The sequence below is a fragment of the Rhodotorula toruloides genome (assembly GCF_000320785.1).
Source record: "Rhodotorula toruloides NP11 unplaced genomic scaffold Scaffold1, whole genome shotgun sequence".
Lineage (NCBI taxonomy): Eukaryota > Fungi > Basidiomycota > Microbotryomycetes > Sporidiobolales > Sporidiobolaceae > Rhodotorula > Rhodotorula toruloides.
This window is the reverse complement of record NW_015622961.1, coordinates 1,032,607-1,059,266: the sequence shown is the minus strand read 5'-3', so window position 1 is coordinate 1,059,266 and position 26,660 is coordinate 1,032,607. Positions and strand designations below refer to the sequence as shown.

Here is a 26,660-nt window from a genome sequence, read left to right as displayed (position 1 = left end):
CAGCCGATAGCGCACCCTCGTAGCGCTCCCGTGTTTGGACATGCGACGACTCGAGAGATGGGTGATGATCTGCATGGTTCGTACAACACGTGAGCGGTGGAAGCGGAGCGAAAGAGACGGAGAGAACGCACCGGGGTGATCTCGCGCATGCGCATCATGCTTCTCCTTCAGACGACGTAGCTTCTCCTCGTGCTCATGCAGTTCAGCTTGTAGCGCCTGATTGTGCGGCGCTGCCGCAGCCTCGCGTCGAAGGTGTTCGACTGCTGATGTCGCCGGGCTAGCAGGTCATGCCGGAAGTGGTGATGCCGTCGCAGCGCATCGTCGTCTGCGCGAGTACCCCATCAGCAACTGGGCCCGCTCCGAGAGAGGCGCAAACGTACGAGCGCGCTCCGCTTCTCGCCGCTCCGCCTCTGAGGCGCGTTCATCGAGACTTTCCAACCTCCGCTTCGTTTCTGCAGCACGGAAGCGTCAGCGAGCTGTTGTATGCAGGCAGGATGGCTTTGCCTACCTTCGACAGACGCCTTGTGCCGCTGGTGCTGGACTTTGGAGCTAGCCTCGCCGTGACGTTCCTGCGCGAGATGAAGGCGATGCTCGGCTGCTCGGAGTCGTCGCTCGTTCTCCGCCGTCGGATGCGCTCGATGCGCTTCTTCGGCTGCGACATGCGCCTCTTGAGCGTCGGCAAGCGAAGCTCCCGCGCTCGCCGCGGCATCCTCCGCAATCTGAACTCGGTGCGCGCGACCTGCCGGGCGCAGTAATCAGACACGTGCTTTGGGTACCAAGTCGAACAGTACGCACTTGTATGCGCTTTGTGGTGCTTCGCTTCGGCTGCGAGAGCGCGGTGAGCGTCCCTTTCGCGGTCGTAAGCTGCCTGCTTGTCGCGGTTTTCGGGATGGGCGAGCGCTTCCGCCTTGGCGTGAAGAAGCCGATGGTGCTGGTGATGAGATCTTGCGCTCAAATCTGCGTGGTCTGCGGGGAAGGAGAATGAGTTGGCCGGCGAATGATGTCGGGAGGACGACAACATCGAACGCACGACGCTCATGCTCGTTGTGGAACTCCGGCGTGCGCTCAGACCAGTGAGCATGCTGCTCGCCTGTCAAGGTAGAGAGACAAGCTTGTCAGTGGCCTGAGGTACAGCCTATGCGTCGAACAACGCACCGTCACGGCGTGCAGCGAGCACCTCGACATGACGAGACGTCTGCGCGGCATGGTCCTGGGCACGACGCAGCCGCTCTTCCGCATGCTCGAGCTGAGCCTGCGAAGCGCCTTCATTCCGGAGCTCGTTGAGCTCAGTTCGGCGACGGTCGACGGTCGAGACGGCATGCTCGTGCGCGGTCTGAGCTGCCTGAAGTCGGTGTGAAGGATCTGTCGAAAGCAAGGAAGGGTCAACTCGGCCAGAAAGCGTGAATCGAGCGAATTACGCACGGAGACCGTTCCGAAGTGCCGCTTCCTCCCCTTCTGCCTTCGCAAGTGCGTCTCGGTGCTGCTGAACCTTGTCGCGCAGATGGGCGATGCGAGCGTGGTCGTCAGGCGCGCTCCTGTCGGCCTCGTGGAGTTCCTGCTCGGCGTCGGATAGACTCTCACGGTGGCGAGCGACCTCGTGAACCGAAGAGAGGTGATCTGCAGTGAGGAGTGTCAGCAACGTGTCGAAGAGAGCTGGCTCGAGCGAGACTGACGACGACGATGCGCTTCTTCGACGTCTTGGGGTCGAGCGTTCGGGTCGGAGCGAAGCCGGCGGTGTTCGGCGGCGAGATCTGGGAAGACGACTGAATCAGTTCTGCTCATGCGATTTGTGGCGGGCAGTCCGCACCCTTGTGCTGGCGCTCGTGACGCTCATTGACGTGGCGAAGCTCCTTCTCGGCCGCTTCGAGGTGGCGTCGAGCTTTCGGGTCGTCGGGATGTCGCTCAGCATGTCGGCGAGCTTGCGCGACCGCAGCGACCGCAGCGGCATGCTCCTCAGCTGTGTGAAGCAGCGTGATGTCAACGACGAGTGCGAGAGTGGATGCAAATTGACACACGAGGAGATTTGGGCGAGTCGGGAGGTTGGTCGTGGTCCTTCATCTGGCCTGCGACGGGAATTGTTCAGCATATTCCGAGCCGCAAGGAAAGCGCGACGCACCGGCGTCGGCCTCATGTGCTGCCCGGGCGTGACGTTCCTCCTTTTGAGCAGCCGCCAATCGCTGTCTCGCCTCATGAATCTCCTCGGGCGGCGCTCCTGACTTTTCTAGGTGATCCAACTCTTCTTGAGCATCGTCGACCTTCTTCTCGGCGATCTTGAGATGGTGTTGTCGAGCTGCAGAAGATCCGAATTAGCGAAGCTCCAGCAGAGAGCGCGAACGCAAAGGCTTACGAAGAGCGTCTGCCGAGTCGTGCGCCGCCTCTTCCGATTCCGCAAGTCGAGCCTCGGCTCGTCGTACGCGCTCGTCAGCCTGGTCGAGCCTGTCTCTCGCCTCCTCGATATCGGCGTCCGAGCCGTGTTCCTCGCAGTCTTCGAGGTGGCGACGAGCATGCGCTTGCGCCAGACGTGCCGAATGAAGTTCGTGGACGGCGACGTAGTGCGCTGTCCGAAGCGAGATTGAGATTCGTTCGGGAAAGAAGCGGGACGGAGTGAGAGAAACGAACCATTCGCTGCGGCAGCACCCTTCTCCTCGCGACTTGCGGACGGGTTGTCGAGCTCATTGAGATGCTTGCGGTGGAGACCTGCGCGCGGAAGTGTGAGTTTAGACGCGCTGAGGAGGAACGCGAAAGCCTGCGCACGCTGGTGGTGGCGGGCTTGTAGAGCGTGGACGTCGGCAAGCTGCGACTTGACCTGCTCGTACACCTTGCGAGCATGTCCAGAGCGTCGCGAGCGGGTCCGCGCCGCCTCCAGCTCGCTTCGGAGGTCTCGCTCGCAGTGGCTCATCGCCTGGACTGTGAGCAGGTACGGTCAGCTTCCATGTGAGCTCTTCTGTCGAAAGGAGAGGACTTACCGAAGAGGGAGTCGTCCACTCGTAGTTTTCGCGCGTCTGTCGATTCTCAAAACGTAAGTAGCCCTTCGCAAATTTTGAACGAGGGAGCTCACCGGGGTACGGTTCGAGATGCCTGGAGCCCGCGAGATGCTGCGCGTAACGTAGAGCACTGCAGCTGAGGATGATCGCGCTCAACGCTGCGACGAGCCTACTCGGAGTCGAGCGACCGCGCAAAAGTCGTTCGAGCTGGGCTCGTTCTCCATCAAAGGCGTGACGCGCTGCTCGAGGTCATGTTAGATACGTCGCGATAGCAGCGAGAGAGCTCGAACAGACCTCGAATCACTTCCTCGTCCTCATCCTCCTCCTCATCTCGACCACGACGGTTCCGATGCGAACGCCTGAGCCGCGCATCATCCTCGTAGTCTAGACTCGAGGCATCAGCTGACGCCGTCTGATACGAGTTGCTGGAAGCGCACCATCGTCGACACCTCGAGCCGCGCCGGAAGCTTCCTCGTCCCCCAATCCCCGGTCTTCCCTTCGGCGCCAGTCATCGTCCGCCTGGTCCTGCCAATCATCGCCCTGCAAGTCTCCGTCGCGGGAATCGTCTCGTCCCGAGGCATCGCGATCGCGGTCGCGCCCAAAGTCGTTGCCGCCGGCGGCGAAGTCGTTCCGGTCTCGAGAATCGTCCCCTCCGCCTCCATAGCCGCCTTGACCTCCCCAATCGTCGTTTGCCGCCGCGTTGCGTCCACCGTAGTCACCTTGATCGCCCGAAAGGCCGCTCTGGCCGAAGTCGTCGTCGCGCCCTCCGCCAAACCCGCTTCCACCTCCGCCGTAGTCGCTCCCGCCACCCATGCCGTCCTTCGAAAAGTCGTACTGGTCGCGAAGATTGTCCTGCCCGCCAGCAAGATTGTCCTTCGGGGTGTCGTTCTGCCCGCCTGCGAAGCTGTCCTGACCGCCCGCAAAGCTGTCGCCGCCAACATCATCCATGCGACCATTAGCCGTGTCGCGACCTCCCTTCCCAAAGTCGTCGCCGGGGTCCGAAAAGTCGTCTTGTGCGCCGCCGAAGTCGCCAGCTCGACCGGAGCCTGCAAGCGAGAGAGCCGTCAGTCCACAGTGCGGATCCGATGTGCGGCTTGAACCAACCTTGATCTCGTCCATCCGACCGAGAGCCTGCTCCGTCATTGAAGGAAGCATCGCGACCTGCGCCATTAGCGGAGTCGGCGAAGTCATCGCGGTCTCCGACACTTGCGTCGTTCGCGACTGCAGGGAAGAGCGAGTCAGCCCTACGCGCAGGGATGACTCGAAGAGAGGATAGACCCGCACAATTTTCCTTGGGCGGCGTGTCTGCGAGCCCTGCGCAAATTCGAGGGTCAAACGGATGAGCCGCAGTTCTGCAGAGATCGCGTGTGCATCCGCACCTCCTCGTGAATCTCGCTGATCCTGCGCATATGCCTGTCGAGCAGCGTCAGTAAAGTGTTCCTCGGTGAAAGGAAGAGCGCCGCACGTCGTCAGCCGGTTGGTCAGGCGCCGTCTGGTCGTTGCCGTCGTCTTCATCGCGAGAACGGCGACTGGCAGGCTCGAAAGCGTCGCGTCCGTCGTCGGCGCCGCCTTGTCGTGCAGCGGGAGATTCGTCGGAAGCTAGGTCGTCTCTGGGCGCATTGCGAGCGTCCGAGTCTAGCGCTGTATCAACATCAGTTACTCGAGGCGTTGTCGATGGGTCGAAGACGAGCGGCGCACCGCGCTCGGCGTCCGTAACCCCTCCTCCCCGGTCGCCATCATCTTTGTCGAATCCTCCAGCAGCAGCATAGCCGGCTGCGCCGCCGAGACCTGCACCTGCACCTGCACCTGCAGCAGCAGCTGCTGCTGCTGCTGTTTCGTCGAGCATCGGAGAGAGTCAGTCCTGCTGTGAGAGCGAGAGTAGTCGCGAGCAGCTAACCCGGGCGAGAACGAACATCGTCGTCGTCGGGCTTCGAGGCTGTAGCGAGCGTATCCTCATCAATGGAGAATCGCCGAAGTAGCAGGCCGAGGACGCACCCGAATCGCCGGCATCAAGTTCGTCGTCGGACAGGCTCGAGGGATCAGTCGAGCGAGCTTTCCGATCATCGTTGTCGAAGCGTGAATCACGCCTTCCGGCGCGCCCTTCAACGGCATCCGCGTACGTGTCATTTTGAGGCCGTCCGCCGGCTGCCGCGGGAGGGCTGAAGTCGTCTTCCGCATCTTGGTGGCCCTGGATGTCGTCCTCCGCATTATCCTGCGCTCGTCTCGTTCCCGGACGACCGTCTCCGAGGCCATGCGCATCTTGGTCATAGAAATCAGGCTCGCCGGTATCAGCGTCGTGAGATCTGGCGCGAGGAGTAAAAGAGTCGCCGCTGTCGTTTTCTTGAGCGGAAGAATCACCGGGGGCTGCCGAGGCGAGCTGCCGAGGACGCCTATCAGACTGGTCTTGCTGATCGTTTGGATCGCTCGGGCGGTAAGCGGTGTCGGGCTGAGGATCAGGATCGTCGGGACCTGGTCGGCGAGAGTCGCCATCCTCGCCTGTCGACAGATCCGACGAGTCTCGCACCCGCTCTTGAGGCTCGTAGGGCCCTCCACTCCTGCCGTCGTTCGTGCGAGGAGCCTGAGTGACCTGTCCGTCCGGCTCAGAGTCGTAGCCCTCGTCTGCGCGGGCCGATCGCGGCTGGAACGCGTCGCCTGACTGCTCATCCTGACCGACATCGTCACGGCGACCTGGCGCATCTCCTTGGCGCGGTCGGCGGGCGTCGAATGAGTCTGCGTCGTCGCTCGCATCGTCCGCTCCGCCCGCCGCAGGACGAGTCGCAGAGCGAGAGAGCGTCTCCGACTTGGGCACAAAAGCGTCGTCGTCGTCGCCGTCGCTCGCCGCGCCATCAGAGTTGAAGTTGGCGGCCGAAGAAGACGGATTGTGCGCCGGCTGGTCCTGGGACGGTGGCGGTCTGGCCATAGATGCCGCCGAGGAGGACGGCTGCGGCAAGAAGCGATCGTCGGGCGGATCGTTGGCTGGATCTGACGAAGGGTAGGACGGCGCAGCTCCGGCAGTTGAAGAGATCTGAGGCTCGAAGGCGGACGCGGCGGGTGGTGCGGCTACGAGAGAGCGGGGCGAAGGCGGGTCACTGCGCGTCTCATAGGGGGTAGCAGGCGCCTGACTGGACGCGGCGACAGGCTCGAAGGCTTGCGCTGGGCCCGGGCTCGATGCGGCAGAAGGAGAATAGCTCGAGGTAGGATAGGCGAAGCTCGCGGCGGCCATAGGCTGAGTCGCTGCGACAGGTTGCTGAGCGTACGCCGATCCTTGCGCAGGCGGCGGTGGTGCAACAACCTGAGTCGCAGGAGGCGTGAACCGAGAATCGGGCCTAGCATCGTAGTTGACGGGATAATCGATGGGCGAGAAAGGTGGAGAGGAGGATGGCGATTCGGGCTGAGCTGGCATGTACGGCGTCGGCGAGAGAAGCGGAGAGCTCGATGAGTAGCCTGCCGCCGGAGCTGGAACGCTATGGGGCGCGCTGGGCTGCGGCTGGGCGTACGCTTGTGGCGTTGCGAAGGGAACGGGCGGAGATGCTGAATAGCCGAATGCGCCAGGCAGATAGGGTTGTCGAGGCGTAGCCTGGTACGCAGGATTCGGCGGCTGGATTGGCGGATAAGCGGGGGAAAGTGCGGCTGTGGGAGCGCTCGACACGCGCGGGAGGAAGGCGCCTGGGAGTGATAATCGAGGCGGCGGCGAGCCCGCGGCGGGCGCTGAGGTGTATGGCGTAGCCTGAGGGTAAGAAGGCGGAATTTGCGAAGGAGGTCGGGATGGCGCTGCATGATGCCAGCAAGAGTCAGGCCACGTTCGTCAACAGCAAGATGGGAAGCGCACCTGAAGACAGCATTGCAGGCGGACTGGGCGCTAACGTACTGGACGATCCGCCAGCGAAAGCACCTGGCAGTCCTTGGGCCGAAGGTGTCGCTCGCCGCTCGAACGGACGTCCAGTCGATGGCGTCGCTCTCTGCTGCACCCGCACCTGCGGCGTCGGCGCAGGATGACTCGCGATAAAACGAAGGTCCGCTTGTTGCTGCTGCGCTGTCGAGATCGGCCGCGAAGTCGAAGCTGGTCGTGCGAAAGAGGGAGGAGGCGGCTGAGGTGCAGCAGCTTTGAGCAAATACGCCGCTGTCGGGTAAGAAGGAGTGTATGTTGGGCGGCTGGAGTTCTGGTAAGCCGAAGGAGACGGCGAGGCAGCATAACTGGCTGGCGGAGGTGCGGGTCGGGGGAACGATGCGGAAGCAGTCGTGGGCGGCGTTGCTTGAGGCGGAGCGGGAAGTGTAGGAGAAGTAGGATCATGGTCACTGTCGGTCATGACTGCAGAACGAGTGCTGTAGCGTCAGCTCTGCAACGCACGGAATGGGACAAGGAACGCACCATCTGTCGCATCGCCATCGCTGTCTTGCGGTGGTGGCGAGTCGCGTCCATTGCTCGCCCGTTCGCTCGTCTCGGAGCGAGGCTCGAAAGCAGGATCTGCGAGGACGACGAGATGTCAGCCCAAGATGCGCGATACGCTCGGGGTGGACTCACCGCTCGGCTCGTCTCCCGCGGCATTTTGGTCGGTAGCGTCCGGTGCTTCGACGACTTCAGAGGGGTAGTGTCGTAGTGTCAGCGACTGTATCAATGTAGCGTACGAGAAGTTGGCGCACCCGACGAGTCTCTCCTCTTCCTGCTGCGTTTGTCCCGTTCGGCGGCGTCCTCGTCCCTGGATCCGCTCCGCTCGTTCTCCCGCTCCTGGTGCTGATGGTGGTGATGGCGATGGTGCCGTCGCTCTTTGTCGATCAGTCTGCCAAACCAGCCTTCGTGCTCTCCCTTCGGTTCCCGCAGCTCAGCATTTGCATCCTCCTCTGCGCGCCGGTGGTGGTGATGGGCGACGCGACGATAGACTGTCGGGGGTGACTTGTCGGGTTTGAGCCGGCCTTTTGGGGAGAGCATCGCCGCGATAGCTTCAAACGAGAGTCAACGGTGAGCGTGGTGGGCTGACGAGACGCGGCACGGAAGACTCACCTCAGCTGTCAGGCTCTCAGCCTCGAGTGTTCGCGATCCCAGCAAGCAGCAAACTCGGTACGCAGCGGGCGGGAGGAGCGAGGGAGATGAAGCGAGGTAGGAGTCTCCGCGGACATTCCGGGGACAGGCGGCGAGCAGCTGGGCGTACCAGGCCCGTGTGAGCAGCCCTCTTGCTCGGTGTGCGACACCTGGAAGCCCGCGGCACTGCTGTAGACCCGAGATTTGTCTGTTTCCCCCACAAGCGATGAAGTTGGGCGATTCGAGAGAGCGCGCCGTGGAAGAATCTGGCGCGTCACGGGAGAGCAAAGAGACCATCTGTAGGTTTGCTTGAACTGGCAAGCAGCTTGTCCAGCTGAGCAGCGCGGTGTTGTCGTCGCGCAACCCCCGACGCGACTGGCTTGCCCTCCGCAACTCAAGGCTCTCCCGCTTCCTCGCTCTCGGACGGCTTGCTAGTGCGACATGCCCCTGCCAGAGACCCATCCAGACGGCGACCCATTCGCCGAACGCGACGCAGAGGCTGCACGCTCGTCGTGGCTGGGTCGCTTGGAATCAAAGGCTCTCGCCGAAAACGCCGCAGAATCGTCGTCTGTGGCCTCGTCGCCTGCACCAGCGAACAGGAAGAACGGTTCTGCACCGCCCAAGCCGGCTCTCCCGAAGCGCGAGTCGAGCGGCGGCACCGGCAAGGCGAGGCAGAGTCTCGGGTTCGACTCGAAGGGCAACGAGATCCTCGTCGTGGACTCGGACAGCGAGGAGGACGAGGACTATGAGGGCGGAGGAGCTGCAGCGGCGGCGGACGAGGACGAGGCGTCTGGCTCGGACGAGGGAGAAGGCTCTGGGTCTGACGAGGGAGAAGAAGGTTCGGAAGCTGGAGAGGGAGACGAGACTCCCAAGGTCGGCGCTACGGAGAACGAGGAGGACGACGAGGACAGCGAGGAAGACGACTCGGACGACGACTCGAGTTCGACGACCAGCGAGAGGCACGAAGGCGGGGAGGATGTCGAGATGGCAGACGGCGGCGCGGCGAAGGCCAAGTCTCCCAAGAAGGCTCGTGAGGGTGACGACACTGGTGGCGATGCCGAGATGAAGGATGGAGAAGGGAAGGAAGGTGCCGAGGGCGAGCCGAAGGAGAAGAAGAAGCGACGCAGGCGCCAGCAGCGGACGCCTACGCCTCCGCCGCTCGCGCCCAAAGAGCCTCGTCCTACGATCCGTCTTGAGATCGCCCTTCCGCCGCGCAAGGACGATGTTGCGCCCGAGTTCAACATCGTCCAGCTCGCGAAAGACGCGGGCTTCATCAAGGACGAGCCGAAGAAGGAGGGCGGTGACGATGACGAGGGCAGCGAGAGTGATGGACAAGGTGGACGGAGGAAGAAGGGCAAGGAGAAAGCGGACGACAAGGGTACGCCTGGAGCTGCAGAGGCGGGAGAAGCGGGAGAGAATGGGCCTCCGGTGCGTGGTTCCTGCGATTCCGACTGCTTCTGGTTCGTCTTGACTGAATCATCTATCCTGTTCGCAGAAGAAACGTCGCAAGCGCGGACCCAACGCCGTTCTCGGTCGCTTCGGCGGCTACGATACAAACGATCCCTTCGTCGACGACTCAGAGGTCGCCCTGTACGAGGTAACTTTACGACCTGCCTCTCCCTCATCTCGAGCAAGAGCTGACCCCAACTTTCTCAGCCTCGCTTCTACGCCCGCCCGAAGCGCGAGGGTTACTTCGTCTGCGCTGGTCCGGTCGAGGTCGCGCCCCGTCGCGGGCGGGTCAAGGGTTCGAAGAACAAGCCGAAGGTGCGTTCGACCCCTCCTTCTCGCTCTCATATTCCTCATGGCACCCCTATCCCAGCTCGACGAGAATGGCAATCCCGTACCCGTGGCGACGACGAGACGGAAGTCGACGCACAAGGTTGTGGTCGGCGCGGACGGCAAGCCTGGTGCGCTCGCCGATTGAACTAATCTGGACCACGAGCTGACGGGATTGCGAGCGTTACAGTGCACGACGCCGACGCGTCCGCAGGACCAAGCGAGTCAGGCGCGTCCGTCCCGCCCTTCGGCGCAGCAGCTCAACCGCCAAAGAAGGTTCGCAAGAAGGTCAGTAACGTTTCAGCCTCGCAAAGCGCGCGCCGACTGACTTGCCGTCACATGTACAGGGCGAGTTCTCGCCCGAGCTGCAGGAAGATCTCGACATGCTCAAGCGGGAGTCGAAGAAGGGTGCGAGGTTTTCCGCTCGACTCACCGTTCCAAGCAAGCGAGCTGACGCGCTCGTCGTCGCGCAGAACCGTGGATCATCAAGAACAAGTTTCCGCAGCACCTCAAGGAGCTGCTCACGTCGGTCGCCTACCACGCGCTCGACCTTGAGGAGTACGACGACGACTTCTTCGCCGAGATGCCCAAGATCTTTCCTTACAACCTGTTTACGATGAAAAAACTCATCAAGAGGGAGGTGTTCCACAAGCGCATCCTCGACATGACTACGCAGCAGGACGAGCTCCTCTCGGTCATCCAGGACGGCATCGACCAGTCCTACGATGCACAGCGCCTCGAATTTGAGCGGAAGCGCGCCGAGTGGGAGAAGCAGCAAGCGGAGGGTGGAGGGTCGGCGGCGACGAACCTGTTGAGGCGGACGCCCGAACCAACGCCTGGTACGCCCGGCTTCGGCGGCTCGCCCGCGATCACGACGCCACTCATCGCCGTAGCCGAGTGCACCGAAGGTTCACCTGCGCCGGGTAAGGACGACGATGACGAGAAGGGCCGTGAGTTCGCTTCCTCCCCTTCGAGCCTGTCCCTCCGGCTAAAATGTATTCTTCCGCAGAGGCCGAACCGAAGTGGCGCTTCCGCTTCAATGAACAGATGCGCGAAGCGCTGTACAAGGTCTCCGAGCTCGAGGATAAGAAGTCGGAGCTCATAAGCGAGAAGCAGTGCGTGATGCTCCCCGTGCGAAGGTGCTTGTCCGATGCTGACAGGTTTGCCTGTCCACAGGTCACTCGAGAAGGCAACGACACGCGAGGTCAACCGCGAGAAGCCGCACTCGGTCAAGAACGCTCGCAAGCAGTTGTACCAGCGCGTGCGTTCACCCACTCACAGCTCTCTCATCTAGTACGGATGCTGAACGGGTGGATTCTGGCAGATCATCAACCTCTGGCCGCAGGACATGATGACTTCGAATCAGATCTCGAGGGAGAGTGCGTCCTTCTCTGCCTCCGCGATCCGCTCAGCTCTCCGATACAGGCACTGATGACCCTGTCTGACTCGCCTTCACAGTCAGCAACTACAAGCTCAAGCTCAAACGCGTGGGCGAGTTGCCTGCAGACGCTTGAACGGAGGGAAGGAAGAGAACGCTTGTTGTACGGTCGTACGGGTGTGGCGCGCTTGTCGAGGGGTGTTTACCGTCATCGCATACTGTTCGCCGTTCTTTGCGCTGCGTAAGAGAGCACGCTGCGAGCGATAGACTTGGTCCGAGGTCTCGAGGGACCCCCTTGGAGTTGGACCGCTCGCAACTTCTCGCCATCCTCACCATGGCCGCTAGGAAGAAGGTTAGCGCTGCTGCGACTCCGTCTCAGATTGCGTCGACCAGCTCTGCGTCCGGCAAAGCGCCTCCAACTCCCTCCCCATCTTCATCGCATCCTCGGGATCCCCTCCCCTTCGCTCACTTCCTGCCCCGCCTGCCGCTGCAACTCGTCGCCGTACTCTTCTCCTGCGTAACCTCGTCCAGCGTGACCCTGCCCGACGTCTCCATTCCGGCGCCAACTCGCTTCGTCGCCTCCCTCATCCGGGATCCCCTCTCAACGCTCCCCCTCCTCTGCGGATTGTTGGCGATAATTCAGGGATGGTTCGGATACTGGGCGCGGAGCTGCAGGCTTGAAGCGGAGAAAGCCAACAAGGATGTGGGGGCGAAGGCGGACACGCAGGTCACGACGAGAACGGAGAGCAAGTCCTTCCGGGGAAGTTTGGGCAAGCTCTGGGACAATGCGCTGAAGGGCGAGGCGCCGCACCAACGACTCTTCAAGAAGCGCGCAGACGGGCAGTCTGCGTTCGCTTCGATCGACACGCGGGTGAGGCTCTTCGTTCCCTCGAGGTCCTCTTCCGAGTCTAATACGTCTTGACTCGCAGTTCGTTCCTCAAGCGGTCATGATCACGCTCGGCGCAACACTCACCTTGCACGGCGCGATCGTTCTGCTCGGCGCACCTCTGACGAGGTGAGGCAGTTCCTCACACCTTCTCATACTTCGCTAATGCTCATCCTTCGCGCAGCAACGTCACGCACACCTTCCTCCTCGCCCTTCTCCTCGCCGTTCTAGCAGTCCTTCCCCTGTCCATCGCTCTGCCGCCCGTTGCGACGACGAACGGCCGCTTTGCCTGGCTTCGACTCGTCTCTTCCCTTTCGTGAGTACACCCATTCATCCTGACCTGGTCATGTGCTGACTGGTTCGCAAACAGCCCGAGTGACAACCTCGAGCTGGTCCTCATCGCACCAGCCGTCGGCACCCTCGTCGGCGCATGGACTGGCGCGTTCCCCATCCCTCTCGACTGGGACCGACCTTGGCAGGTGCGCCTTTCCCCGATTCCTTCTGGATTGTGACATCCGCTGATGATGCGAGTAAGCAGAAATGGCCCGTCACGCCCACCGTCGGAGCACTCGCAGGCCACGCAATCGGTTCTTTGGTCGGCTTTGCGGTGGTCGCATGGCGGAAGACGCTCGAGGCGGCTGTCGATGTCTTGCAGGAGGCGAAGGAGAATGAGGGGATGCAGCGGAAGACAGGCGGAATGAAGGAGACGCGGAAGATCAAGTAGGACCTGCGAATACACTCTATCGATGTGACAGCGCGACCGAGGAGCTGGAGGAGGACCGCTCCTTGCTTTGCATCTAATCTGCGCTGATCTACCGGAAGCGAGTGGGAGTGAAGACGGGAAGCGGGTGCGCTTCGGTTGAAAAGACGTAGCGGTCGAGCGGGAGGAGGTTCTTGTCGGAGAAGAGCAGATAGAGGTACTGGGAAGCAGCAAGAGTGTCAGTACGTCGCTTCGAGTGCTGCGGTTGAGCGAAGGCCGACCTTGAGTGTCTCGGACAGCCAGAAGGTCTCCATCCGGTCCTCGTGCTGGACGGGGAGCGCATCTACGTCGCGGATCGAAGCATATCCGCCAGCGGGCAGCTTACAGTGCTTCTCGAACGCCTGGAAGATCGTCCATCCCTGCGCAAGAAGCTGGGTGAGCATCCTACCTGCGCGTGGAGGGAGTGAAGGACACGCACCCAGGAGCGATACATAGGGTCGCCCGTCACGCGGTAGGCAACGAACAAACTCTCCGCCGTCTCCGGTCGAAGAATGTTGCGAGCATCGATAGGCGGTTCGGGGTAGGTCAGCTTGCGCGAGTTGATGAACCAGTCGCGGCCGGCGGCTTTCGCATCGGCCGCGCGAAGGTAGAAGTTGACAATCTGAGGAGACGTGCATTAGCCTGTGCGCTCCCCAGCAAGGTACTCGAGGCGTACCTCGGGCGCGAGACCAGTCTTGCTGCTTGTGTAGGTGTCGACGCATGTCCGGATCAAACCCTTGCCGGCGACCCAGTCATCGAGTTGCGACTCGGAGAATGTCAATTCGTCCGGCGGGAGAGGCAAGGTGTTGCTGTTGCTGGCGCCGAGCAGGAAAGTCGCGCCGAGGAAGCAGACGAGGTGGTCTTGCTGCGAACGTGTGAATAAGTGTTAGTCGCGTTCGCTGGCAAGTCATCAGGCCTCACGCGCTTTAGGAGTGTCGACCATCTCGCTGCAGGTATCAAAGTCAGCGACGATGCTGAACAACGGGTAGACGAGTGAGAACTGACAAGGTACCCTCCGCCTTCCGCCTCGGTAGCAACTCGCTGACATACATCAGGCCCTTGGTCGCGCTCTTCTTCAGCAAGAGCTTCTTGATGCCGCCCATCGCCTCGTTGTGCATGTCGAGGTAGACTGGCTCGGTACGGTTCGTCTGGAAGTACTGCTTCGACAGGTACTCGTAGTACGAGTCGCCGCGCGAGCCGAGGCGGATGTCGGAGAAGACGAAGCTTCCGGTGTCAGGCCTACAATTGCGCTGTGTGAGCGGAATCGGCCGCGGAAGAGTGTAAGAGGCGTAGTACGCACCGCATGAAGATCGGGACCAGGCCGTCCTTGTTCGGCTGCTCGCGGATGACATCCATGACCTGCGAGGGCCGACGGTGAGCACATTGCTGTCATCAAGAGAGCACGAAGCTCACCTTTTCCACCTTCTGCCAGTAGACCTTCTTGCCGGTGAGATGCGAGAGGTACTTGAACTCGAGCTGTGTCCTGAAAGGGTCAGCGCATGGAGAGGTAGCTGCGTACAATCATGCGGACCTGGAGAGTGCTGCGAGACGACAAGCGAGGTCAGCTTCGCTCCTCGAGGAGATCCTCGCACGATCCGGCTCACCCTGCTTCCGCAACGCTCGTCCAGCCACGGTTGTCCTTGTCCGCGATACCTTGGCGCGTCTTCAGGTTGACGAAGCTGAGCGGCAGACCGGACGGCTACGACGGAGAGGTCAGCACATGCTGCGGAGCGAAGGAAGGAAGACGTACGGTGTCGAACGCAGGCAGAAGTCGGTCTGCGAGGTCGACGGCCTTGTCGAGGAGCATCCGGTCCGACTCGCCGGAAAGATGGTAGGCTGAAAGAAGACCGCCAAGGACGCGGATCGTGATCTGCGAGGGAAGCGCAAGCGAGTTAGCCGAGTCTGCGGGCAGCAAGGGGTGTACACCGAGGGAAAGCTCGCCTCAAAGGTGTGGTACTTGTCGTCGAGGTCGAAGCTGAGCTTCTCGACCCAGTCTCGAGCCCGCTTGTACTCCTTGGTCGAGTTTGTCAGGAGGAGCGAGTCGAGCGAGTCGATCACGAAGTAGCCGACAGGTCCAGCAGGCGACATATTGGAACCGCGGTGCGATATGGGATGATAGCTGTGCGTTCAACACACATCAATGAGCTGGAACAGAGGATTCAGGAGCGGGAGGACAAAAACGAACTCGTCAAAGCCGAACGCATCCCGCTCGTAGGCCGAGTACGAATGCTACAGGGAACTCTGCCATCAGCTCGATTTCCTGACGAGTACGCAAGCTGTGACGCACCTTGAAAGCCTCAAGAACAGCCTGTTGCCTAACCTCGTCCACCTCGATATCCTCGAACCAGATCCGCTTGTCGTCCTCCGCGAGATCCGTTTCCGCCTTCGGCGGGTGCATCCGCTTCCACAAGACGTAGAGGGCGAAGCAGCATGACGCTATGCGTATCAGGAGGATGAAGGTGCGTAGCGGGCTGGGCTTTGAACGGGGAGGTGGGATGCGAGGATTGCTCGACGGTGAAGGAGCTGGCGCCGCTGCTGGCTTGACCGTCTTCGTGGCGTCCTTCCTTTTCGCCATCGCACTCAGTCCAGCTGAAGTCGAAGCGAGAGGGTGTGAGGCGGAGGAAGCGAGCGCAGTCGAGGTTGGTGTCGTTCGCTGTTCACACCGCTCGTCTTTTGCTACGATGGCTGAAGCAGAGCAGTTACGGACTACTGCGACTGCGACTGAACAGGCTGCACCGGCGCCAGCTGCCACAGAGTCTGCCAAACTACGCCCTTCCTCCTCACTGTCAAAGGAGACGCCGTCCCGCGCCTACATCCGCCAGGGGGACAATGTGCTTCTCAAATTGCCCTCTGGCATCATCAAGCCGGTCAAGATCCAGCCAAACGGGTGCGTTCGACTCGATGTCGCCCATCTCTCCCCCTCGAGCTCGCTGAACTGATGAAGCCAAGTGACGGACGACTGACTCCTTCTGGGGCCCGCAGGACCATCTCGCTTGGCAAATACGGCAGCTTTAAAGGGCACGAGCTGGTCGGGCGAGCGTACGGGCACACGTACGAGATCTCGGAGGAGGGGAAGCTCTCGACGGTCCAGGTCACGCTCAACGAGATCGGTGCGTTCGCTTGAGAGACGCCGCAAAGTGATAAGATGCTGATACGAGCTTGTGCTGCAGAGGAGACGGAGGCGAACAACGAGTTTATCACGTCGTCAGGCGCCCAGGCTCTCTCGTTCGTCGACATCAAGGCCTTGAAGGAGAGCGGGCTCAGCGGAAGGGTGTGTTCCAGAGGCAAAACCGTACGATTTGTCCTCGATATTGACTTCTTGCTCTGTCTTTCGCAGGAGATCATCCAGAAGCAGATCGAGGAGCATAAGACCTATGAGCTGAAGACGGAGTACAGCAAGGAGAAGTACATGAAGAAGAAGGAGGCAAAGTGCGTCGCTGCATGATCGTGTCGAGCGTACCTGCCTGACATGCGCCATTCCCGCAGGTACCTCCAGATGTTCACGCCGCTCGAGCCGACCGTTCACATGATCGCCCAGTACCACTTCGAGAAGCAGCCTTCAAAGACGCGCGAACTCCGACCAGACACGCTCGCCAACATGCTCGCCATGGCGAACGTGCGGCCTGGCAGTCGGCTGCTAGTCGTCGAAGACATCGGTGGATTGCTCGTTGCGGCAGCGGTGGAACGGATGGGAGGTGCGCCCTCAAGCTGCAGCTTCCCTTTCGCGTGCCGCTTGTTCTGACGGGGTGTTGTCTGGCAGGCGACGGGCGCATCTGCGTCATCAACGACGCCGACTCTCCTCCCGACCTGCATCTCCTCGAGCATTTCAACTTCTCCCCCTCCGACATCGCGCCCATCACGTCCATCCACTGGGCCGCGACAGACGAGTCCTGGTCGCCGCCAGACCTGCCACTCGAGCTAGCCGAACTCGACAAGGAGAAGGAGCGGGAAACGGAGGCTGCGAAGGGCAAGGGAAAGGAAGGGAGCGCGCCGAAGCGGAATACGCGCGAGCTGCATAAGCTGCGGAAGCGGAAGGCGACGTTTCAGAAGGTGCAGGACGCGAGGGACGAGTACTTCCGAGGCGGGTTCGACGGGTAGGCTCTCGCTCGCTTCCTTTCGGCTCCGCGTGACCGCTGACACTTGGCTTGTTGCACAGCGTTCTCATTGCGAGCGAATACGAGCCTCTATCGGTTATCGAGCGACTACTACCCAGCATCGGTGGCTCAGCACCGATCGTCGTCTACTCCCAGAATGTCCAGGTGCGTACCCGCCTCTTGCCTTGCCAGCTCGAGTTTGCTGACCTCTCTATCCTCCGACAGCTCCTCTTCTCCGCCAACCTTGCCCTCCGCAACCACCCCGCCATCATCTCCCCTACCATCACGGAGCCGTTCCTGCGACAATACCAAGTCCTGCCCGGCCGAACACATCCCGAAATGCAAGGGATGTCGCACGGCGGCTATATCTTGAGCATGATCCGGGTGCTCGAGAATGCGGATGCGCAGGCTGTGGGGATTGGCGGACGAAGAGGGAAGAAGCGAAGCGCTGCGGCTGTTGTGGCGGGATCGGCGACTGAGCAGGAGAACGGAGACAGTCGGGCAACGAGTGTGAGCGCGAGCGAGAAGGAGCCGGAGACCAAGCGGGCGAAGGTGGACGGCGCAGAAGCTGGCGGCGAAGGGAGCGGCAGTCCAGCAGATGCAGGCGGCCACGTAGAAGCGATGCAGGTCGAGCTGAGTGCGGCGGTAGACGGTGTAGCACCGCTATGATTGCGTCGCAACGAAAGAGTGCCGTATCTCAACTTTGTCGGGCGAGTCAGGCAACGGTGAACATCCAATCTCCTCGATTTCTGCTCCCCCTGCAACCCTGTTCCGCTCCACTCCAATGAGGGTATCGTTGCAACTACTGCTGGGTATCTTGCGTCGTCTTGCTGCTGGTTTTGACGGGTGAGGCGAAGGCGAGGCGGTCTTGCTGGTGGAGAGCGTCAGCACTGGCACGAAAGGATAGGGAGCCATCCAAGCGCACATTGAGACGCGTAGTTCGTTCGCATGAAATGCCCTGCCAGTCACTCCCTTTCACCCCGCTTACTGCGCCCGCATCTCGGCGGCCAGCCGCTCACGCTCCCGCTTCGCGTTGATCTCGAGGAACTGATAGACGACGATACCGACCACTGCAAGTGTGCCGAACCCGTTTGCGAGCGTGGTAAGGAGCGTGTCGGAGATGGGAGACATGGTCGGCGAGTGTGAACTGATGAGGAGCGGGAGGAGGGTGAGGGAAACTGGGACGAGTGAGGCGGGTCGCAGGCGGGCTTAAGGGATGTCTTCGGGCGCTGGAGATGCTCAGCAGGCTCGCTCAGCGTTGTTGACGAGCTGTAAGCGGGTCGACCCTCACTCGCTCCCTCCTCCTTGCCTCCGGCCTCTCAACGCTCTCGCGCTGTCTGCTTCTGACTGGCCTGTCATACCGCCGCGATGATGACCATGTCGCCCCCGTTGCAGCACTTCCCCTCCCTCGCAACTCCTGCCTACCCGCTCAGGGCTCGCTCGTCGCGGCTTCAAGTGCGCCATGTCCTTATCTTGGCTACTTGGAGGCGAGGGGTTGCACGAAGTCCGTATTCACTGCTTCAGACAGCCATCCGCGGACTTGCCGGCTCTCGCGACCTCCTGTCTCGCAGAGCGTGTCCACCCCGTGTCCAGCTCTACCTCCTTCACCAACCCGCTTTTCGCTAATCCACGATGCCGCCTCGCCCATATCATCGCGACTGGTCACTTGAGCCGGCGCATCTACGACCGACTGGACAAGGTGCCAACCCCTTCTACGCCCAGTTCGAATTCGTCGTCAAGGAGTTGAAGGATTGCTTCCGCGACATCGCCAGAGACAGGACCCCAGTTCTCACCCGCTCAGAAACAGCTTCAGCGGACCAGCGGGCGGCAAGCAGGCATGCGCGTACGGGAGCACTCAGAGAGGCCGATACCGAGTTCCACGAGTGGTATGCTCCGCTACGCAATGCCACGATGACCTCAAGGGACTTCAAGCGCCTCTTCACACGAGTTTTCACAAACTCGGACGTGGACGAGCGGCCGGAGGCCATCGCTGAGCTGGACGGCTGGCTTTCCCATGTCAAGAGAAACCGGGGGATGTATCCTTCGCCGAAGTCGCTGGTGGGTCCCTGCTGATGATCAAAGGAAGTGACTGCAGTACTGACAAAGCTACACATCCAGCCGCCCTTGACTGATGCCAAAGCATTCCCTGTTATCGCTCGCGCCCTGGAGGTTCGTCCCGTCGCTTCTCGGTGCGGTATGTCTCATTGAGCATTGCTGAACGCTCCGCACGCAGCCCGGGGAACCTTTGCAGATTGTTGACAAGTCTGCATCGGCGGCGGAAAAGCGCCCTGTCCCCGATGCTGGTCGGAGGAAGCAGTACGAGAGCGACGCTAGTTTCGCGCTTCGCGCGGCTCTTGCCAGTCAGGTGTGTATTTCCGCCTCTCAATGCCACGCTGAAACTTACCGCTCCTCCTCCAGGGCATCAACAAGAACGGCAACCCTCGCCTTCCTCACGAGTCTTCGCTCCATTCGCTTGCGGTGTCGCACCGCCGCCTCTCGCACCGCCAGCAAGCGATCTACGGCATCTCGCAGCGCGCCTTTGCCCGCGCCGGGTTCTGAAGGATGTCAGGAAGGAGATGGGGAGCGGGAGGAAGAGGCGGGACCTTCTCTTTGCTAACTGTCCGACTACTCCCTCATCCAAGCGTTCTGTTTCGAAGCGGTACTGATTGCGTAGTGGATCTCAGAGGGAATCAAAGCAGTCACAGGGTGGGGGTACTACCACGAACACGAAAAAGCGGAAACCGTACGCTCAAAGCTGTCCGCGAATCGCCTTGTCGATGCACTCGGCGACCCACTCGACGTTCTTGTCGTTGATGCCCGCCATACTGATTCGTCCGTTGGCGGTCATGTAGATGTGGCCTTTCTCGACCATGGCTTTGCATTGCGTGGCTGTTTGTGAGAGGTGAGGGGAGGTGTCAGTCTCCGGGGAAGCGGGTTGAATGAGGTAGCTCCGTCGAGAGCGGGGCGAAGCGATGAATGGAGAACCTCGCAAGGGAGGCAAGACGCACGATTCAGGCCGGTGAAGGTAAACATCTGCGAAAGGCGAGGACAAGGTCAGCTCGCACGCCCTCGACTCGGGACGAGAACACGCGCGGCAACTCACGCCAATCTGCTTGACAACATGGTCCCACCCGTTCGGGCCCGGCGCCGGCGTCTTGTACTTGTCGACAAGCAACGCATGCAACCGCTCCCTCATCGCAATGATCCGATGCGCCATCGTCTCGATGTCCTCCTTCCACTCGGCGAAGAGCTTCTCGTCATTCAAGATGAGCGAGACGATCCGCGCTCCGAACGTCGGAGGGTTCGAGATCTCCTGACGCTGGAGGATGAGCAGCTGGGACTTGATTCGCGCCGCACCGCCTTCGACGTCGCCTGCGTGGGAGGCGACGATGTTGAGTGCGCCGATGCGCTCGCCGTACAGACCGGCGTTCTTGGCGTAGGACTGGCAGACGAGCAGGGGGATCGACTCGGAGACAAAGTGTCGGACCGCCCAGGCATCGTTGTCGAGGTCGCCCGATGCGAAGCCCTGCGCGCCCAGCTCGTCAGCCCGCAGTCGCTCGCATTCGAACAGGCTCGACGCACCTGATACGCGCAGTCGAAGAAAGCAAAGTGACCCTTCTCCTTGAAGATCTTGGCAATCTCCTTCCACTCGTCCCTCGTCGGGTCGACTCCAGTCGGGTTGTGCGCGCACGCATGGAGGAGGATGACGGACTGTGCTGGCGCTGTTCGAAGAAAGTCGAGGAAGGAGGAGAGGGCGAGTCCGATCGTCGACGAGTCGTAGTAGGGGTAGTCGACGGGGGTCAAGCCGACGCTGTTGAAGATCGCTTTGTGATTCGCTGTGGGTTCACTCATGGATGTCAGCTCGATGTCCTGGAGAGAGAGAGGGACGCGGCACGCACCCCATGTCGGATTCGAGACGTAGATCTTCTTCTCCTCCTTGCTCTTCCCCAGCCACGGCTCGTAAAACCTCTGCAGGAACGCTCCGCCGTAGTGATTCGCGCCTGTCCCGGAAATCGTCTGGATCCTGCGAAGACGCACAGCAAGGTGTAAGCCGACGGCTGTCCGCGAAAGCAGACCCGCGCGTCGACCGGGATGGGAGGCCGGGATCCGACCTCTTGCGCTTGACCACCGCGTGAAAGTCGAGGGAAGAGGAGAGACGCACGTCACGACCCTGTCCTCCTTGATTGCGCGACTGTCCGCACCGAAGATGAGCTTTGAAGTCGCAGAAACGAACGAGGGCAGGCCGGCGATGGGGAGGTATTCGTGGTCGATCGAGTCGTCGCTCGCGAGGATCTGCTTGGCCTGCGTGCGTGCGTGCACAGCGTCAGTACACCGTGCACTCCACGCTCGGCCACCCCCAGTCCCCGTTGAGCGAGCGAAAGTCCCGACGCCTCCACCCCTCTCTCCCCTCCGACGCGTCCTCCTCCCTCCCCCGTCCTCCCGACGCGCTCGGATCCGCCCAACAAAGCGCCACTCACCTTCCTGACAACGGGCAAGACGAACGGTTTCCCCTCGTTGTCGCGGTAGGCTCCGACGCCGAGGTTGACCTTCTTGTCGAACTTGTCCTGCTGGTAGCCTGCCGTGAGGGCAAAGATGGCGTCGGGTGGTGCGTAGGGTGTCGAGTGGAAGACTGGGAGTTGCATCGTGGGCACGATTGGGCGGGTTAGTGGGGTTGTGTGAGGGTGAGAGAGGGAGGGAGAGGGCGAGGCCGACCCCGCAAGGAGACGAGGACCGGGATGGCCCTTCCCTCGGTAGCGAGGAGACTCACCGTCTGCGCTGCCCGAGGTGGAAGGGGACGCCATGTGGCTGACGACTTGGCTCAAGCGTTTGGCGGGAGCAGAAGACGAGGACGCCATCGTTTCGCTGGTTGTCGATTCCGAGTGATCTCCTGTTGAGTCGGAGAGTGCGGGGGGTTGCGTGGAGAGAGGAGCTGTCGTGCGGAGTGTGCAGCAAGTCTGTCGTGTGCTGTCGTACTCGCACGAAGTAGCAGAGTGAGGAACTTGAACCAGTTCACACGACCAAGGGAAAGTCAGCCTCGGCAATCTCGCACAAAGTAGCCGGATCCACTCGTCACTCTCCCTCGTCCAAGTCTACTCGAGCGGACTATTGCAAACGGACTAGGTCTAGCTAGCGATCTGTGTGAGTGGGTGAGAACAACAGGCGGAGTCGGGGCGAGCACGAGGGACGAGGGTTACAGCGAGGGAGAGGGAGGGCGAAAGCAACAAGGGACGAAGGGCGCGAGATGCAGTGTATGTGTGTCAGGCAGGTCGAGTCTGTGAGGGGGCAATGGGGGGTATCTTTGCGAGTGCGTGGTCGAAGCGAGAGCGTGAGCGGGGGAATCGGCGACCGAGTGCTGGTGGGTCGTCTAGACGCGCGCGAGCTTCTCGGTGTGCGTGGCGTCGGCTTCGAGGCGGGCCTGCGAGCGTGAGCGCGAGTGAGTCAGCGAGCTGGCTCAAGAGGAGGAGAAGGGGAGACGCACCTTGTTGCGCTCAAACGCCTCCTCTCGGCACATCGACAGTTTCGGACACGAGTGGTCTGCGCCGCGCACAACAGCGTCAGTAAAACCATTCAAACTTCAAGGAGGTAAACGTCGCAACGCACCCTCCGCCAGCCTGTGCCTCGAGCAAAACGACGCCGAGCACAACTGACAGTCTCCCACGATCCTCACCGCCGCCTGGGAACACCTATCCGTCGTCGTCAACATGAACCCACACCTCTTCTTCGGTGCGCCTCCTCGCAACCTCAATGCGAGGCCGACTGTGTTTCCCGCTTCGATCCCGTACGACGAGAGTGTTCGGCCGGAGACGAGCTGCGAGGAACCGAAGACGAGGCGTTGGTCTTCGACTGGGATGGCGGTGCGGTCTGCGACGGCGTATTGCAGGCTGGAGACGTCGGATGCGTCTGACCGAGCGAGGGAGTGTCAGCCACGGACGGACGGGGGACGGACAAGCGAGCGGACGTACCGAACGAGAGCGAGTGGCCCGAGAGGTCGCGGACGAAGAGATGCATGCTGGAGGAGTGCTGGTGGGGTGGTTCTGAGGGAGGTGAGGGACGTGGGCGATAAGGAGAGGAGCGGGCGGGCGGCAAAGAGGCGGGAGCGAGAGGCCAAGTCAACGAGTCGGTTGGTCAGCGAGCGGGTTCTCCAAGCGTGGCGGCTCCTCTGGCATTCTCTCCGAGTCCCAGCAACTCTGCCCGTACCTCCGACAGGACCTCCCTCCCTTCATGTCGAGCGACTCCTCCGGCCCCGTCATCGCCGAGGAGGAGTGGCGGTCTACTGCGCGTCCCTCCCGCCTCCTTCCGCGCCCCTTCCACCCGAGCAACTCCCGTACTCCCTCCGAGAGCGGATGGATCAGACTCACGAGTTGACTGGGTATGAGATGTCGAGGTGAGCGGGTGAAGGGGGGGGTGCTGAGTGAGGCGGTGCGAGGACGACGAAGGAGGGTGGGTCGTGTGAGGGAGCGGGCGTGGGAGTGAGGCGGTGGGAGTCGAGTGTGCTGAGTCGAGCAGAGAGAGTGGCGCTTCGAGCTGGAGTAACCCGATACGTGGAGGAGGAGAAGGGAGCGAAGTCAACGTCGCAGGCCGCGCAAGTGTCGAGGAAGCGGACCCCTGTCCCAGCTCGCCTTTCTCTTCTTCCACGTGCTGTTGATTCTGATTTGTAAATCCGTAATGCAGCAGAGTGTACAGCTAGCTTGTTGACCCACAGCAGCAGGGCACAGCAGAGCGAGCGAGCCAGTCTACTTCACCCGGTCCCGACGGAAATCTCCCGCTCGCTCACTCATTCCCTTGCGAGCGTTGGACAGGACAGCTTCGTGCGTGCGAGTTCACAGACTGCAAAGCGTTATCGTGCAGTCGCGGGCCAAGCGAGGGGACTGAGCGGACGCGCTCATCTCAACTCGCTCACTCCTCGACAGGCTCTCCTTCCTCCCGCTCACTCGCTCACCCTCTGCTCGCACTCGAGCAGCCCACTCTGCACTCCAGCACACCCACACTCACACCCTCGAGCACGGTGAGCCACTCCCACGCCCTCCCGCGCGTTGCACGCCCCGCTCATGCCCCTTCCTTCTCGTCGCTGAACAGATGTCTGCCGAAGTCACCACGCTCCCCGCCCCCGTTCCCGCCGCAGACGAGCTCAAGGCCGTCGAGGAGGTCGCCGCGCCCGCCGCACAGGCCAGCGAAGCCCCCGCCACGACGGACGCGCCCGCCTCGACCGACTCTCCCGCCGCAAAGGACGACGCTCCCGCGGCGGCGCACAAGAAGCGTTCGCCATTCGGGGACCTGAAGAACAAGCTCTTCCACTCCAAGGTGCGTACTCTGAGCTTGCGTTCGACGGGATCTCTGCACGCTTTTCTCGCGCGCTTTCACCCAACCCCGCGCCTTCTCTCTCGTCGCTCGCCTTTTCTCTCGCCTACCCCGCAACTCTGTCCGCGCCTTGGGTGTCCGTGCACACTCCGTGGTCGACGCTGCTGGCTCTCTCGTTGTGTGCGCGCGCGTCGGAGCGGTGGCGAGCGCGAACGACTGCGGCGCGTGACTGGGAAGGACGACGTCTTTCACGCGACATCCGCAACCTTCGGCCGGCCTTTCCGTCCTTCTCCGTCTTCTCCACGACGACTGCACCTTGCGAGCGTACGCGGACTAAAGGTCCCTGTGCACTCATCCGTCCTTGCGAAACTTGCTGCGGGCGAAGCGGAACTGTTCTCTCGCCAACGAGCGAGATGAGACTTCGCCTCGTTCGAAACACAGCCCTTCTTCACGAGCGTGTTCTCCGTGTTCTTTTCGCTGACGAGCTGTTTGCGCGTGGTGGAACAGAGCAACTCGACTTCGCCGACGAGGGAGAAGGTCGTTGCCGAGCCGGCCAAGGTCGAGGAGACTCGTGCGTCCTCTCTCTCTTCCTCTTCTCACCTTCTCAACCTCGCTTCCCTTCCTTGATACGCTGACACACGCTTGTCGTTCGCCCCGCACAGCCAAGGAGAACGTCCCCGCCGTCGAGGAGCCCGTCGCCCCCGTCGTCGCCGCCGAGGAGCCCGCTGCTGCTCCCGCCGTCGCTGCCGCGGAGTCGTCCGACGACGAGCACAAGGAGAAGAAGGAGAAGCACGACAGGCCCAAGAGCCCCGGTGTCTTTGACAAGTGCGTTCGAGGCGCAATAGCTCACTCTTGAGTGGCAAGGTTGGCGGAAGCTGACTCTCATGCGTGTGCTGTGCCGCTCCCGTGTGCAGGGTCAAGTCGTTCTTCGGCGACAAGAAGGAGAAGAAGGGTGCGTACCGCTTGCTCGCTCGCTCGTCGTTGCAGACCTGAGCTGACCTTTCCTCGTCGCTCGAACCTCGCAGTCAAGACCCCGACGGAGGAGAAGCCCCAGCCCGTCATCGAGGCTTCCGCGCCTGCCGCCGCCGCTCCCGTCGAGCCCGCCGTCGCTACCGAGGCTCCCGCGACGACCACCGCCCCCGAGACGGTCGCCTTGGCCGAAGCGTCTGCCTCGGCCACCGCTCCCGTCCCGCAGATTGTCGAGCCGGCTGGAAAGGCTGTTGACGAGCCGACTGAGGAGCAGGGCAAGGAGTTTGCTGAGGCGGAGAAGCCGGTCGAGCCAGTTGTTGCCGCTGAGGAGAAGAAGGATGAGGTCAAGGTTGACGAGTCGGTGCGTTTTGCTAGCTTGTCTTCTCGTCGGCTTGTCGACATCGTTCTTGTCAGAGACTGACTACGTGAATGCTTCGACGAAACAGGCCAAGGCGGAGGACAAGCCCAAGCGCGACTTGACCAAGCTTTCGCGCCGTCTCTCGGGTGCGTTGCGCTTCCTTCCTGCGCTCTGCTTGGTCTCGCGAGTCGAGCAGCGTGTCTAACGTTTTCGGAGCGCGCTCACAGCCAAGGTCGGCGCCTTCCTCAGCTCGCCCAAGAAGGAGAAGAAGGGTTCGTCCATCTTCCTACCTTCCGCTCCTTTCAGACGACGCTGACGCTCTCCCTTCTCCGACGCCTGCAGAGAAGGACGTCGTCCCTACCGTCCCCGCCGTCCCGGCTGAGGAGTCGACTCCCGCCGCCGTCGTCCCCGAGGCCTCGACCTCGACCGCCGAGGCTGCTGCTCCCGTTGAGGAGGCGCCCGCTGCTGCTGCTGCCGCAGTTGAGGAGCCGAAGAAGGAGGAGCACGTTGAGGCTGCCCCGGTCGCTGAGGCCGCTAAGGAGGAGGTGCGTGCGAGTTCGCTGACTTCTTCAGCTGAGCTCGAGGCTGACTCTCGACGATGCCCACGCAGGTCGTTGCTCCCGTCGACGCTCCCGCTGAGGAGCTCGCCAAGGACGTCGAGGCCAAGAAGGACGAGCCGGCCGTCGCGGCCGCCTAATACCCTCCTCTCTGCCTCGCCTCGCATCTCCGCCTCGATTCTCTCGCTTGATCTGTCCCCACGCTTCCCGCAGCTATTGATATCCCTACATCGACTCGACACGCCAGCCCTAATCGCGCCCTCGCCTCGCACTCGCTTATTCCCCCATCGCCCCACCCACTCGCAATATCGTTCAACTACCGCCAGCCCTCGCTCGCTCTTCCCGACCGTCTTGACCCATAGTCTTCGTCCTATGCGCCTATTCGCCGGCGCAATCGCTATCGCTTGTGTCAGTGCCGTTCTTGCAAGATCAAGTTCATCATATCCCCTGCGTTTCGGATGCCTGAGAGGTTTGCCTGTCTCGCTCGTCTCGTCGGCTATCGCTCGGGGATTGACGTACTTGTTGACAACGTTGTAAGAGGAGGTGAGCGAGCGCGGGACGGCTGGTACGGAGGGTCCGCGGACCTTGAGAAGGCCCCGGCTG

At 61.8% G+C, this 26,660-nt stretch overlaps 10 protein-coding genes across 10 annotated transcripts; 5 read left to right on the top strand and 5 right to left on the bottom strand.

The window, feature by feature from the left end:
* Nucleotides 1-167: 167 nt before the first annotated feature.
* Nucleotides 168-7,911, bottom strand: RHTO_00432 (uncharacterized protein; the record flags this gene model as incomplete). Its single annotated transcript, XM_016414116.1, has 29 exons — nucleotides 168-325; nucleotides 381-452; nucleotides 509-739; nucleotides 796-966; nucleotides 1,031-1,090; nucleotides 1,156-1,362; nucleotides 1,423-1,617; nucleotides 1,674-1,751; nucleotides 1,808-1,957; nucleotides 2,016-2,063; nucleotides 2,117-2,290; nucleotides 2,348-2,557; nucleotides 2,620-2,697; nucleotides 2,755-2,907; nucleotides 2,967-3,002; nucleotides 3,059-3,223; nucleotides 3,279-3,368; nucleotides 3,422-4,030; nucleotides 4,089-4,205; nucleotides 4,269-4,298; nucleotides 4,364-4,397; nucleotides 4,450-4,619; nucleotides 4,683-4,814; nucleotides 4,882-4,920; nucleotides 4,980-6,755; nucleotides 6,814-7,293; nucleotides 7,354-7,449; nucleotides 7,507-7,560; nucleotides 7,626-7,911. The coding sequence occupies 29 exons, from the start codon at nucleotides 7,909-7,911 to the stop codon at nucleotides 168-170; spliced, it is 6,099 nt and encodes a 2,032-aa protein (XP_016277123.1).
* A 531-nt stretch (nucleotides 7,912-8,442) lies between these two features.
* RHTO_00431 (uncharacterized protein) lies at nucleotides 8,443-11,291 on the top strand (the record flags this gene model as incomplete). Its single annotated transcript, XM_016414115.1, has 11 exons — nucleotides 8,443-9,429; nucleotides 9,497-9,598; nucleotides 9,658-9,765; nucleotides 9,821-9,908; nucleotides 9,968-10,065; nucleotides 10,125-10,185; nucleotides 10,251-10,727; nucleotides 10,787-10,892; nucleotides 10,954-11,038; nucleotides 11,102-11,156; nucleotides 11,236-11,291. The coding sequence occupies 11 exons, from the start codon at nucleotides 8,443-8,445 to the stop codon at nucleotides 11,289-11,291; spliced, it is 2,223 nt and encodes a 740-aa protein (XP_016277122.1).
* A 198-nt stretch (nucleotides 11,292-11,489) lies between these two features.
* Nucleotides 11,490-12,765, top strand: RHTO_00430 (GPI biosynthesis protein Pig-F; the record flags this gene model as incomplete). The annotated part of the gene is made up of 5 exons (XM_016414114.1): nucleotides 11,490-12,026; nucleotides 12,085-12,170; nucleotides 12,226-12,357; nucleotides 12,412-12,520; nucleotides 12,580-12,765. 5 exons carry the CDS (start codon nucleotides 11,490-11,492, stop codon nucleotides 12,763-12,765), a joined length of 1,050 nt encoding a protein of 349 aa, XP_016277121.1.
* Nucleotides 12,766-12,853: 88 nt separating this feature from the next.
* On the bottom strand, nucleotides 12,854-15,355 carry RHTO_00429 (mannosyl-oligosaccharide alpha-1,2-mannosidase, glycoside hydrolase family 47 protein; the record flags this gene model as incomplete). Its single annotated transcript, XM_016414113.1, has 14 exons — nucleotides 12,854-12,961; nucleotides 13,023-13,160; nucleotides 13,220-13,402; nucleotides 13,457-13,645; nucleotides 13,706-13,727; nucleotides 13,786-14,019; nucleotides 14,081-14,139; nucleotides 14,194-14,256; nucleotides 14,312-14,321; nucleotides 14,385-14,479; nucleotides 14,531-14,650; nucleotides 14,707-14,899; nucleotides 14,966-15,009; nucleotides 15,068-15,355. The coding sequence occupies 14 exons, from the start codon at nucleotides 15,353-15,355 to the stop codon at nucleotides 12,854-12,856; spliced, it is 1,746 nt and encodes a 581-aa protein (XP_016277120.1).
* Nucleotides 15,356-15,461: 106 nt separating this feature from the next.
* On the top strand, nucleotides 15,462-17,543 carry RHTO_00428 (eukaryotic translation initiation factor 3 62 kda subunit; the record flags this gene model as incomplete). The annotated part of the gene is made up of 8 exons (XM_016414112.1): nucleotides 15,462-15,667; nucleotides 15,763-15,890; nucleotides 15,951-16,051; nucleotides 16,118-16,209; nucleotides 16,267-16,475; nucleotides 16,541-16,874; nucleotides 16,937-17,039; nucleotides 17,100-17,543. The coding sequence occupies 8 exons, from the start codon at nucleotides 15,462-15,464 to the stop codon at nucleotides 17,541-17,543; spliced, it is 1,617 nt and encodes a 538-aa protein (XP_016277119.1).
* Nucleotides 17,544-17,676: 133 nt separating this feature from the next.
* Nucleotides 17,677-18,005, bottom strand: RHTO_00427 (oligosaccaryltransferase family protein; the record flags this gene model as incomplete). Its single annotated transcript, XM_016414111.1, has 3 exons — nucleotides 17,677-17,745; nucleotides 17,800-17,861; nucleotides 17,894-18,005. 3 exons carry the CDS (start codon nucleotides 18,003-18,005, stop codon nucleotides 17,677-17,679), a joined length of 243 nt encoding a protein of 80 aa, XP_016277118.1.
* A 501-nt stretch (nucleotides 18,006-18,506) lies between these two features.
* Nucleotides 18,507-19,433, top strand: RHTO_00426 (uncharacterized protein; the record flags this gene model as incomplete). The annotated part of the gene is made up of 4 exons (XM_016414110.1): nucleotides 18,507-18,932; nucleotides 18,993-19,043; nucleotides 19,108-19,239; nucleotides 19,293-19,433. The coding sequence occupies 4 exons, from the start codon at nucleotides 18,507-18,509 to the stop codon at nucleotides 19,431-19,433; spliced, it is 750 nt and encodes a 249-aa protein (XP_016277117.1).
* A 190-nt stretch (nucleotides 19,434-19,623) lies between these two features.
* RHTO_00425 (aspartate aminotransferase, cytoplasmic) lies at nucleotides 19,624-21,730 on the bottom strand (the record flags this gene model as incomplete). The annotated part of the gene is made up of 8 exons (XM_016414109.1): nucleotides 19,624-19,763; nucleotides 19,883-19,907; nucleotides 19,978-20,400; nucleotides 20,457-20,710; nucleotides 20,774-20,898; nucleotides 21,037-21,176; nucleotides 21,353-21,504; nucleotides 21,643-21,730. 8 exons carry the CDS (start codon nucleotides 21,728-21,730, stop codon nucleotides 19,624-19,626), a joined length of 1,347 nt encoding a protein of 448 aa, XP_016277116.1.
* A 509-nt stretch (nucleotides 21,731-22,239) lies between these two features.
* RHTO_00424 (AN1-type zinc finger protein) lies at nucleotides 22,240-22,883 on the bottom strand (the record flags this gene model as incomplete). The annotated part of the gene is made up of 4 exons (XM_016414108.1): nucleotides 22,240-22,290; nucleotides 22,354-22,409; nucleotides 22,476-22,736; nucleotides 22,838-22,883. The coding sequence occupies 4 exons, from the start codon at nucleotides 22,881-22,883 to the stop codon at nucleotides 22,240-22,242; spliced, it is 414 nt and encodes a 137-aa protein (XP_016277115.1).
* A 1,068-nt stretch (nucleotides 22,884-23,951) lies between these two features.
* On the top strand, nucleotides 23,952-26,197 carry RHTO_00423 (uncharacterized protein; the record flags this gene model as incomplete). Its single annotated transcript, XM_016414107.1, has 9 exons — nucleotides 23,952-24,176; nucleotides 24,681-24,744; nucleotides 24,836-24,998; nucleotides 25,088-25,125; nucleotides 25,199-25,503; nucleotides 25,589-25,646; nucleotides 25,728-25,772; nucleotides 25,843-26,045; nucleotides 26,111-26,197. The coding sequence occupies 9 exons, from the start codon at nucleotides 23,952-23,954 to the stop codon at nucleotides 26,195-26,197; spliced, it is 1,188 nt and encodes a 395-aa protein (XP_016277114.1).
* Between the last annotated feature and the right edge of the window lie 463 nt (nucleotides 26,198-26,660).